We start from the raw sequence: 13,210 nt of genomic DNA, 5'->3' as shown, positions 1-13,210 counted from the left end.
AAAGTGTTGCACATGTTGAGATTGTCCAAATCAAACACTGAATTTAATCACTTTAATCGGATTGTCTCCATTTTTAACTTGTCTGTTGTCTCCCACAAGAGTCGGCACACACCCACAAACGGGTACATCAGTAGCTGCGGTTAAATGGACAAGGTAATCGGAATAAACACCTGATCAGAATAAAAATGCGTTGTGCAAACATGCCGTTCGGAATACTCTGACCTGATCATACTCAAATCCAGATCAAATTTGACTTCCGATCGAGATGGGTGGGTTATGCCAATTGTTGATCCAATCGTGGTACATGTAAACAGTTTATTCTGATTGTGGGTCCGCATCTGACAAACCCAGAAAAAGAATGAGTAAAGATGACTAAAATGTAGTGGCTAAACTCAGGAATGTAAGTGATGCAACTGGTTAAATGATTCATGCAGAGGAAGTGCATTTGGCATCTCTGTTCCGGGTTGAACCTAATGCGTCCAGATGAATAATACTAAACGCAGGGTTCAGTTGTCTGATCCACCAACTGTTTATTCAGCTGAAGACTTAAATAAAAACATGTCCTACAGACAGACATGTCCTACAGACAGACAGACATGTCCTACAGACAGACATGTCCTACATGTCCTACAGACAGACATGTCCTACACACAGACAGACATATCCTACAGACAGACAGACATATCCTACAGACAGACATGTCCTACAGACAGACAGACATATCCTACAGACAGACATGTCCTACAGACAGACATGTCCTACATGTCCTACAGACAGACATGTCCGACAGACAGACAGACAGACATGTCCGACAGACAGACATGTCAGACAGACATGTCCGACAGACAGACAGACAGACAGACAGACAGACATTGTGAAATTCATCACAAAATAAGAACAATTGGATTTTGCCCTTGTTGGTGATAACAAGGTTATGAGAAGCTAAAGCACTGTCAAATAACCAACTTCTAATTGCTTCTCTGTTTCAAAGCATTGAGATCTCTGGATATTTTTTTCTGTTCCTGCATTAAAATGGTGATTTAATAAAAAATAAAAAAAACTTTAGTCTTTATGTAAACAACAATTCATCCAGTTTTGAAGGCCACTTGTACCCTTTTAGGGTTAAGGGGATGCTGGAGCCTGTCCCAGCTACTATTGGGGCAAGGCAGGGTAAACCCAGGACAGTTTACCAGTCTTTTGCAGGGCAATTTGTAAACAAACAAAGCACAAAAAAAGACAAGTCGACAATCGACAATCTGACAATTACCAGTCCAACAAAAAATTGCGAGCAATATCAGAGCTATCCAGCCGTACAGTTTTGAGCCAAATGCCAGCTCGGATGAGGAAAATGAATCACATGGCATACAGCCCAGTCTATATTCAACGTAAGAAGTACACTCTTCTTCAATTGGCATTTTTTCATCCTGATTCACAATGAATTTGAACACAGAAATAATCAAAAATGAAATTGTGAGCTCAACTTGCTGAATAAATGTCCTCCATTATCAGAAAAGTGTCACGTTAAAACACCAAAAACACAATTTCTGTCAAAGTGGCTCTTTAAAGAAAAGATGCACAGATTTTGTTTGCTGGTAAACATTTAACACCTCTGTGATCCAGAAAATATAAAAGACTTGTAAGAATGAAAAAATAAAGTTGATTTAAAACTTTTTATAAGATATGGTTCCCTGCAAAATTGTCATGCCATAAGGATCAACACAGCTGATGCCCAATTATAAAAGTCAAAAAATGGGCACAAAGAACCAAATTACCTCTGCTTCTATGGAAACCTAGAATCATGCAATCAGGACAAACGTAAGGCTTCCTCGCTGAGACACATGCAGCTTCCAGAGGCCGATTTTAATTACTGTTTTACTAATTAACTGTGTGTTTAATAGTTATCTGGTTTAGCTTCCACATGAGTTCAAAAAGAGATGTAAGCACGAGCTGGAGGTTTTCAGTTAATTAAGGGTTTTAGTTAATTAAGGGTTTACTCCCTTAGCTGACAGTACAGTCCACAACTGAACTATGCAACACATTTATTTTCCTAAAATCCAGTGCACATAACCAATAGATTGAGGCACCTCTGGGTTAGAAGCCATAATTAAAATGCACTCTCCCACGTTGGAGAGTGGACCAGCTAAGGTCTCTCTGTGATCCCAAGGGAGGTAACCTAGTTCTGTTGGGAGAAGTGAAGAGCGCCCGAGCAGAATCTTAACGTTCCTGCTTTGCTTTAAGCCTTTTTTTCTTTCAGATTACTCAAAACAAAATTAACACTGTACACCAACCATGGAAATTATGGGGCTTTCAGAACACATGAGGGGTTCCTGAGATTCTGAATCTCTTCTTGGTTGTTGACTCACATAGAAATGTATTGAAATAGTGATAATATGAGTGGGATAGGGTGGAACAATCACCAGGAGTTACAGATGAAACTGCAGTGGAATCAATCAGAGCTTACGGATAAGTCCAAATGATCTCCAGGGTGACTCCTGGAACATGAACTGCTTGCACTTCCTCAAGAAGCTGTTAAGTTACTTCTACATCTAAAATTCCAGACAAATACATCTGTCAGTTTTACGCTTAAGCTTCTCTTTATTGGAACTATTTTTTTTTTTTGATTGAAGCATTTGTTGCTGCAAAACATAATACATGTTAACTATGTGTCTGCACACAGAAGAAGTTCTATTGTTGGGATTACGTCAGCCCTCTTTTAAAATTTTTAGATCAAATCATAACATTTAGCAGGTGGCTGGAGAGCCTACTTGACAGCAAACGTCTCGTCTAGACTGTCAGTATGTTGTTTGGAGGATAATTTGACATCACAGACAGATCTTCTGTTAGAATCCCACTCTGATCATCTTTTGATTAATTCTCAAAACGTCCACAGTGGTCTTTTAATTATGATGCTGTTTTTAGGCAAAATCAAAAAACCTGTGTTGTTTTCTGGGACAAAGCTTCTGCAAAGAAGTGACATTTTAAGCTTAATTTTTTTCATGTCCTCCATCCTCAGAAAAATGCCACAAGAGCTTGTTAAAAATGCCACGAGTTTCCTCAAAGTGGGTCTTCGTGGAGATTGATTCTGGTTTTTAAGTATGAAAATATCTGTAAACAGGAACTAACTCTGGAGCAAAAGCTTCACTAAGTCACTGTGTTTTTTTTTTTTAGATTAAATCTGCACACAGATTTATCCAACTTGTTGCTCAGGTGTGGTTTAGCTGTCCTGTTGACATGGTAACCTCACTGTGTTCTTTGAGCGTCTCAGCTCTGCTGCCGTCTTCACTTTAAAGGCAGAATGAAAAAATCAGAGGATGTTTTTTTTTTCTTTTTACACCAACAATCACTGTTGCTTGGCAACAGATTATGATATGCGTGTGTATATTCTTTTTGTGCAAAATTGCAACCTGGCTTGTGAGTCGGTTAGCTTAATCAAAAACGACCATGACTTTCAGGCTACTTTTTAATTCCTGCACCAGTGACGCTGATGTCTACAGATCATTAACCACAGACTGAGGAATAGGAAGAACACAGAAAATTATTAACTATAGAAAACACAGCTTACAGGAAAATGGAAGATCGCTCCACTTGATGTATGTAAAGAACGTTTCCACATAAACAAACAAACTGATAACTTTGCACTACTAAGAGAAAGCAGCCCACCACAGAAATCCTCCATCACTCACAAACCACTACTTGCCACAAACAGAAGCCTTGCGTGACCTGAAGGCTGATTTCCAAAAATGTCGGGATAACCACTCTGTTCAAACCTCACTGAGCTTGCAGCCAAAGAAAAGGCCTAAAACCTCAAAATTGCACAAATGGTGCTAAAAACCATATGGGTTTCCTCCACCTCTCTCTAAAGAGTCTCTGCTATCTAATGGAAGAAGACAGAGCATTACAGTTGTTGGGTTGACGGTCCAAAAATGTGCAACTTTAATTTTGTGTTAAAAAATATCCTTTTTTATTGCATTTCGTATCTGATAATCCTATGGCCTCATATGGTCTACACCTTTTAGAAAAACCACACAAAAGAATAATGCTGACATGTTGCAAAACAGTAATTAAAGAAAGCTTCAGAGAACAAAACATTCAGGTAAACTGATCATTTGTATACATACTGCTAAGTGTTCAACATTTTTTGATATAAACAAAAAAATTAGCATTAACACAAAAAAGTAAACTACATGCATCTTTTTAAAAAAAAGTAAAGCTGTAAGAGAGGATCTCACTTTCAAATTTATAGATTAAACTAAGTGAATATGTATATAGGCAATGTCACTGCATGTCTATCAAACCAACCCCACTCTTGTGTCTGTGAAGATCTAGGTCACTGCCCCCAAGTGTTTCCCTCTGCTTTCATTAAACATTAACTGTGTCTAAGTATATTTCTATGTCCCCACCTCTCAAAACCTCAGATGTTTCCACTTGATACCAGTCTGCTCATACTTTTTTTTCTATTTCCTCATTTAGAAGAAAATAATGTCAGACATTGCTAATTTTAGATTTTTAAGCATCCTTTCTAATATTTCATGCATGTGTTACCATTGTATGATCACAGTGTATCAACAGTGTCTGATTTAATGGTATAAGTGTTAAGCCAAGGTTTAAGTAATACAGTGGGGCAAAAAAATACTTAATCAGCCGCCAGTTGTGCAGGTCATCCCAATTAAAAAGATGAGAGAGGCCTGTAATTTACATCACAAGTATCCCTCAACTATTAGGGACAAAATGAGAAAATAAAATCTAGAAAAAATCACAGTCTGATTTTTAAAGAATTTATTTATTATTTTTGGTGGAAAATAATTATTTAATTAATAGCAAAAGTTCAACTTAATGCTTTGTTATATACCCTTTGTTGGTAATGACAGCAGTCAAACATTTTCTGTAAGTCTTCACAAGGTTTTCACGAACTGTTGCTGGTATTTTGGCCCATTCCTCCATGCAGATCTCCTCTAGAGCAGTGATGTTTTTGGGTTGTTGCTTGGCAACACGGACTTTCAACTCCCTCCAAAGACTGACTAGGCCACTCCGGGACCTTGAAATGCTTCTCACTAAGCCACTTCTTTGTTACATAGGCAGTGTGTTTGGGAGCGTTGTCATGCTGAAAGACCCAGCATTGTTTCAACTTCAATGGCCTTGCTGATGAAAGGAGGAGGTTTTCACTGAAAATCTGTCGATACATGGCTTCATTCATTCTTTTTTCTTTTACACTGATCAGTCGTCTTGATCCCTTTGATGAAAAAAAAAGCATTATGTTTCCAGCCCCATGCTCTACAGAAGTTATGGTATGCTTTGGATGCAACTCAGCATTCATGCTCTTCCAACCACAATGAGTAGAGTTCTTACCAAAAAGTTCTATTTTGGTTTCATCTGACCAGAGGACATTTTCCCAATCCTCTTCTGGATCATCCAAATGCTCTCCAGCAAACTTTAGACGAGCCTTCACTTTTACTGGCTTTAGCAGGGGGACATGTCTGGCACTGCAGGATTTGAGTCCCTGGCGATGTAGTGTGTTACTGATGGTAGCTTTTCTTACTATTGTCCCAGCTCTCTGCAGGTCAATCACTAGGTTCCCCCCATGTGGTTCTGGAATTTTTGCTCACTGGACTTGTGATCATTTTGACCCCATGGGGTGAGATCCTGTGAGGAGGCCTTGTTGGAGGGAGATTCTCAGTGTTCTTGTGCGTCTTCCATTTCCTAAGAATTGCTCCCACAGTTGATTTCTTCACACCAACCTGCTTACCTATTGCAGATTCATTCTTCCCAGCCTGGTGCAGGTCAACAATTTTCTTCCTGGTGTCCTTAGATAGCTCTTTGGTCGTGGCCATAGTAGAGTTTGGTGCCTGACTGTTTGAGGTTGTGAACAGGTGTCTTTTATAGAGCTAACGAGTTCAAACAGGTGCTATTACTACAGGTAACGAGTGGAGGACAGAGGATCCTCTCACAGAAGAAGTTACAGGTCTGTGGGAGCCAGAAATCTTGTTTGTTTGTATAGGTCAGTGTTTTTCAACCTTTTTTGAGCCACGGCACACTTTAACCTTGACAAAAATCCCGCGGCACACCAGCATCCCAAAAAAAAAAAAAAAAAAAAGCAGAAACTCATAGTCTGTTTTGATCTACAGCCCCCCCCCCCGGCAATCTGACGTGCATTTTTGTGATAATTGTGGCAGAAAAAGCAGGAAGTTGCAGATGTTTTTTCTAAAAGATGTAATAAAAGTTAAGTTACATACACACTGTATGTTCGTTGTGTTTTCAAGACGCTGTCCCTTTAAGCCAATGCATCATGGGAGATGTAGTGTGAAAACTGCGAGAAAACGGCAGAAAGACTCGCGTCTCTGAGCTTCATGGTTTTGTTCACTTGTTCCACGGTCTGATACCGGATTCTGTGGAAAGTTACACCGCTAAAGACGAGCTTTAGCTGGTGTTTTTGTCGGAACTGACTGAGTTATGAGCTAAATTGGAACAAGGAAGTGGAGACTTTAACCACTTCTGATTGGTCAGACTGATGACATGTGATTAAGCCTTCAAGAATGATTGGTGGAGTCGTGCAGACAGTAAAAGCTGCGGGACTTTTCCTTACACAGTTATAGCTGCAGCTATTTCGCGTTACCGTCATTCTTATCAAAATGTCTTTAATAGAATCAAATAAACACAACGAAAAAAGTATTTTATGATCGTTTATATTCCTAACTACTCAGTGTTTTATCAGGACCTGTTTGGATGAACAAAGAGCTGATTTCCTGGAGATGGTTAATGTTTTTAGATCAGTTAATGAGGGCAATTTTCCACGGCACACTTGACCATCTCCCACGGCACACTAGTGTGCCGCGGCACACTGGTTGAAAAACACTGGTATAGGTGACCAAATACTTATTTTCCGCTATAATTTACAAAAAAAAAATTCAAAGATCAGTATGCATGAGTTTCTATTCTGATGTCAGGGCTGTTGAACATTAATTATTATAGAATGTGTGAAGTGATAGGTTGACTTAAAAAGTGATATTAACAAAAATAAGACAAAAGCTCAATAATCTCTAAAAGAAAAAAAGTTAATGCTAAAACACACTAAAGTAAGTTATAAATTGGTTGTTGTTTTTTTTTTTTAAAAGGAACAATTAAAAAAATGTTTAAAAACTCAGATTATTGGGAAAATACAAGATAATAAACTTTCAGATGGCAAAAATCAACATGTAGGCAAGGCTTATTTAAGTTTTGAAAATAGTCAAAACAAAGGGTTAATGCTACATTGGTTACAAAAATGGGGGGAAAAAACTGCTAAAAACAAAATAATGATCTCCTCAAAAATGTTAGAAGATGCATTGATACAACTTGAGTTCTTAAAATAAACAGATGTTGTGGGACACGGTGAGCACTGAATGAGAAATAATGTAACTACAATGAAGGATTGCCAGAAATGCATAAAAACCAAACTGCAATGAATATAGGATGAGGTAAAAACATGAAAATTTTATAAAGATTACGAAAAAGTTGTTAGTTTTCTGTTTTTGTGTGTGTGTCTTGTTATATGCTAGGAGTCAACATCCATTGTGAGAGCTGAACAAGAAAGGTTACAGGACATGGAAAGAGAAGTTCTCATTTAAAAAAAAGATTAAGGTTTCTACTCATTTTTTATATTCAGTGTGATTCTGTTGTGTTAAATTAAGGCAAAAATCTGAAATAAATGGACGGAAATTCTCACCGAGGTGACGTATTGTATGTCCCGGCACAGTTTTGTCTCCCGTGGAAAGTCGGGCAGATCTAAGAAGTTGTCCACCACCACTTGGCCAATCAGGTCATGGCGCGAGAACCTGTCAAAGTCATAAACGCTGAAGTGCAGCTTACGGCTGGACAGCTCGGCGTATGCAACAGGAAAGAGAAACACCTCATCAAACACTGGGTTGAGTGTCTTTCGGTGCACCTTGGTCTGGTGTTTTGTTTTGCGGTCAGGCAGCAGGTAAATCTTAACATATGGATCAGAGGTCCCTGAGAAGTCCTTGGCAGGAAGGTCCTGAGCCCTATGGATCTTCACGATCAGTTGCTCCAGATCAAGGTCAAATTTCAGTATGAAGTGAAGACGTCCGCAGCTGTCTGTCCTGCGGCCGTCTTCTGCATCCACCGAGCGCTGCTTGTAGAGCTCCGGCTTGATGCGTCCCAAACCGGACAGCGAGTCCTGACGCTGAAACTGGGTGGGGTTGAAGTCAGGGTTGGATAAGTTCATCTGACGGCGGATGGAGTTGTGCCTGTAAGTTTAATGAGACATTCACACAGCTGTGTTGGAATCCTTGTGGAAAAGCATATCCAAACATTTAAAAAAGGGTTACATTAGGTAGATAATTACATTAGAAAACAAAATTACACAACAAACAACCATTTTACAGGTATTTCTGTAAAGCCTTAGTCACACGTCATTAAAATGGAACATGATTGTTTGGCTAGTGTACCATGAAGTATTTGCAATCCAAATGTAAGTAGCACATACCTATGACGTACGGGTGACGCTGTCATACGGTGCCCTTATGCCACACTAACTGTTCTTAAGGTGTGCTTACTGACCAAGCAAAAATGCTGCACACAGGGGGTGTACAGGTGATACAGGTGAAAAAGTTCTGTACAGCATGCCTGCCTTTCACCTACTTCTTCCTTACTTACTGTTGTGTGTTTACTACAACCTTTCACCCTTACACGAACAAGGCCTACGACCTGGATGATTCCTGTGGAACATCTGTTTGCCCGGTACAGATTTTGCCCATTTTTTACCCACAGAAAGCCCATATCCACCCGTAAGCGCAGTTGTGACTGAGGCTTTAAAAACAGCAGGAGCCCTCCAGTGATGAAATCAGGGCTAAACCTTAGCCTTGCTTTACCTACAGACACAAAATTAGCCCTTTCTTTTTTCATTTTTGCCTCCAATCAGTAAACCTCATTGTTTACAAAGTGAACTCAAAGTTCTCGTACGCTTTGTCTCATTCAAGCTAAAAAAGAACAGTTCAGAATTGGTACGCTCATGATGAATGCGCAGCTTTGAGAGATGATTTGTTCACGTTTAAAAGTCCAGCCACATTTAAAATAGAAGTATTGCACTTTGAAACGTTTTACAAACCTCCCTGTGATTCTTTAAATCAACTTAATGCCAAATGTTTCTGAGCAGTTAGGGAAAAGGCCTAAAATGTGGGTCATGGTTGGTTATTTTAAGCTACAAGTGGGGAAGGAAATCCTCACGATAGGCTCGATCTTACACTTCAGTGTGTCACTTTTCCTGTATATTCCCTGAAGCCTGATCTTTTTCCCAAATGTATCCCTGAAACCAAACATCTGGGTAGAGGGGGTTTCAAGCTGCACACCAAATTCGTAGTGCACTGACCGTACAGATGAGGTGGGCTCAGTTATCTGTCTCTGAACCCGGTCCCTGGCCAGAGTGTGAACTTGGTTTTTCTCCAACTTAGTCTGGCTCTCCAGAGGGATGTCTGGGGATGTGTGGCTTATCTTCAAGGCTGACTCTGGAACAGCCACAGCCGATGGGGGACCTGAGGTGTCCTTCATGCAGCCATCCTCACTGTACTCCCTCTCCTCCCCATCCACCTGCACAAAATACATCAATGTGTCTCCCAAAAACAAAAGTACCTTTCCAACGGATAGACAAAAAACCTGATTTGTGGCACTTTTCCTAAAGATGATTAACTAATTTATCAAAACAGATTCATTTTTCCAATTTACAGAAAAACTGGACATTGCTAATGTTCAAAACCAACATGGGTGTCATGTAAATAAACCATGTTTTTCTGCATGTGTTTAAAATTTATACCTGTGTTCAAAGGCTGCATTAATTTTCTCTATTAATATTAGATGCATACTGTAATCAATATCTATTGTAAATTGAACTTTTGTCTAACGTAATCTCAAAATAATTACATAGTTTGTTTTTTAAGTTTTTATGTATATATTTTTAGCCCAAATCCAAAACCGTAGCTCACAGCCCCTCACACCCCAACCTAACATTACTGATTCAACAAAAATGGCAAGCAATATTGGAGCTATCTAAACGTACAACTTTGAGCCAGATTCCAGCTCAGGCACGGAAAACAAAGACGGACATGGATCTATTCGTCGGCAAGTGAATGCATCAGAATGAAGTGAAGCAAGAAGCTTGTGGCTTGCTGTTGTGGCTTCTACTTTACTGCTACAAGCTTTCTCCAACAGCATTTTTTCATCTGCTCCTGATTCACCACAATTTGAAGAAAGAAATACTAAGAAATTTAATCTTAAACTAAATTTTGCCATATACAAGTCCTACAACATGAGAAAATTGCCACAAGAACATGTTAAAACACCAAGAACATGATTTTCATTGGAGTGCATCTTGAAGTTTTTGCCATATTCATTCAGCAGACAGAAAAAAACAAGAACTAGAACTTGTCTTATTAGTTCTTAGTATGTTATCCGCTAAATCTGAACAGATTTCAAGCCTTGTTTTACCAAAAATACAGAGCCATAAGCGATTAAGCATAAATTTACACAGCACTGTGCAGATTTTCTTGCTCTGCTTATTAAATTTTTTAGGTTTACTTCAAAATTCTTTCAGCCATAAAAACTGCATTGAGAAAATCAACAATGAAGACAAAATCCTTAATGTTTCACCATGTGAACGGCAGATTTGAGAATTTTTCACCAAAAGTAAAGCAAACCATAAATTCTGCAGTTTGTCATATGATATTTAAATAAGGAGAAATACAGGAAAAAACAAAAATGTAACACCTACTGAAAAACGTTTAAGATAAAACATCATGGATGAGCATAAACAGTGAGAACATACAGTGAACATGTAGACGGTAATTTAAATCAGGATCTTTTGCAATTGCTTTTTGTTTTTGTTCACTGCATACATGTTGATTTGGTTTTTGTTTCTCCCTCATTCCACATCTTTCCTTCTTTAATGCATTTGTTAACCTGGTTAGATAGAATTTGGTACCTTGTATTTAGTTTTTACAAAAAATGTAAAATATATGTATATATATATATATATATATAAGTAATGACAAATGTGTTAAACCAAAAAGATGGGAAAAGTAAAAAGAATATGTTAAAGTAATCAGAAGTTTATTTAGTCCCATACTGAATTTAAAAATGATTGTGTCTTTGAGATACATACATATATTTAGACTCAATTATTTTTAATGTAATGTTTTAACACTTTTTTTGGACCTTCACATATATTTCCTGGAACTTTACCTCTGTTAGGACTGGCTGCTGGTCCCCTCCCAGGAAGTGTGCCCCCTTCAGGGCATCTGGGAGGAAACGGCCGCTCAGTGGTACCCAGCACAACTTCCATGAGACAAAGAGGGAGACGCTGAAGAGAGCCAGACCGCAGGTGGTCACCAGCAGGGACAGCAGGCTCACTGAAACATCTAGAGAAGAGGGGCAGGTGCTCAGTGAAAGCGGAAAAAGTCTGGCACGCACAGGCCTGCGGCAGAGCTCATGGGAGGACGGTCTCAGTTTATTTAATGTTAAACTGAAAGGAAAATGTAAAAAGCACATTATACTTTTATTATGTAAAAATCCACCTCCACCTGCTTAGATTAAATTAAATATCTAATGTAAATGTTTACATCTGACATTTGTAACTGATTACCATCCTAGCCATAAAAGTCCCACTCTGATCATCTTGTGATCTGTTGTGAAAGTGTTCCCATGGGTCTTCTAATTATGATTATGCTGTTTTTGGCCAAAATAAAGAAAAAACTTTTTTTTTTCTGGGACATCGTTTCTGCAGAGCGGCAGTAGATCATTAGAAATTTGTCTCCAAGTTGTGGGTGGGATCATTGGCGCAGAATAACCCCGGCCCCCTCTTCTCCTCCCTGTTAATGAGAGCTCTCTACTTATCGGCTATCTTACAGCCCCTCACACCCCAGACCTGACATTACCAATGCAACAAAAAAATGGCGAGCTATATCAGTCCTATCCAGCCATACAGTTTTGAGCCAGATGCTGCTTGGAGGCGGAAAACAAATATGCACATGGATCTATTTGTCTGCAAATGGATGCATCAGAATGGAGCGGAGCAGGGAGTTTGTGGACCATCCATCGTATTTTATAGGTAACAAATGTGATGGTTTTTTTACATTTTTTTGTCTGCTCCTGATTCCCAACAACTTGGAAAAAGAAATAGTCAGAAAGGCTATTTGAAGCTTAATTTTCTTTATATGACACTGAACCGCACATTGCTCCTGAAGGTTACAGATTGGTGCCAGTGTTGGTGCCAGTGTTGGCATTCAGTGTGTGAATGTGTGTGTGCATGGGTGAAAGGGACTATATGACATTTACCATATTTATGACCATCTTCATTAGAAAAATGCCTCAAGATGATGTTAAATAAAACAACACCCCAGTTTTCATCAGAGTGGGACTTAAAGTGTATTTCTTTTCTGGTTGTTTTGATACAACAGTATACAGCATACATATATAGTATTTGTTTTTGAATTTGTGCCCTTATGAAAAATCATGTTATGACTTCCACAGCTGTTTTCCCCAAGGGTTTCCAAAAGCTCAATACTGAGCTTATTCAACTTCTCAGGGCACACAATCACTCCCACACATAGACTCACACCTAGGGACACTTTAGAGTAACCAATTAACCTATGAAGCTTGTTGTTTTTTTAACGAGGAAGGAAACCAGAGTGTCCATGCATGCATTAGAACATGCGAACTCCACACAGAAAGATTCCAGCAGGGATTTGAACTAGGGCTGGGCCACCATGCAACCCAGTGACTTTTCCTGGTCACTTTTGGTTAAAAGGGTTTGGAAAATGACTGAAATCAGAGTTGTGCATTTGAAAAAGAATAAAAAAAAAATCTTCTTAAGATTTCCTAAAATAGGGGTAATGATTAAGGAAAGTCTTATCACCATGCAGCCTCTTCTGTTGGACTTTCATGTGGTGATAAAGCCTCTAGGTCATCCAAGAGCTCAGCAACCAAACTGAAAGTCTGTGGTGCCATCAGATTTGCTCATCTATGACCTGGGTCAATAGAGTCCATATAAAGGGATGCTGCTCTCCAGAAGATTGATGTCTGTAGATTGGCAACAATATCCTTAAATCAATAGAGCACTGAAGTCTGAGAGCTGCTTCATATGATAACTTTAGGACTGTTCTAAGATGAGCACAATGGATTACTCCACTTTAATGCCCAGCTGCCTCAATGAAAAAATACATCTTTT

General features: G+C 39.0%; 1 protein-coding gene across 2 annotated transcripts in view; it reads right to left on the bottom strand.

Annotated features, from left to right (window-relative positions):
- LOC101171486 (synaptotagmin-9) overlaps positions 1–13,210 on the bottom strand; it is a 38,830-nt gene that overhangs the window by 14,092 nt on the left and 11,528 nt on the right. For both annotated transcript variants that reach the window (XM_023955941.1, XM_004069735.4), the window contains exons 2-4: positions 11,227–11,402; positions 9,362–9,579; positions 7,700–8,240 (exon numbers count right to left, since the gene is read on the bottom strand). In XM_023955941.1, coding sequence (XP_023811709.1) covers positions 7,700–8,240; positions 9,362–9,579; positions 11,227–11,402 — 935 coding nt within the window. The remainder of the gene's footprint in view (positions 1–7,699; positions 8,241–9,361; positions 9,580–11,226; positions 11,403–13,210) is intronic.

Source organism: Oryzias latipes, chromosome 6 (assembly GCF_002234675.1).
Source record: "Oryzias latipes chromosome 6, ASM223467v1".
Lineage (NCBI taxonomy): Eukaryota > Metazoa > Chordata > Actinopteri > Beloniformes > Adrianichthyidae > Oryzias > Oryzias latipes.
The sequence above is the reverse complement of the archived record's forward strand: the minus strand, read 5'-3'. Positions and strand labels throughout refer to the sequence as shown.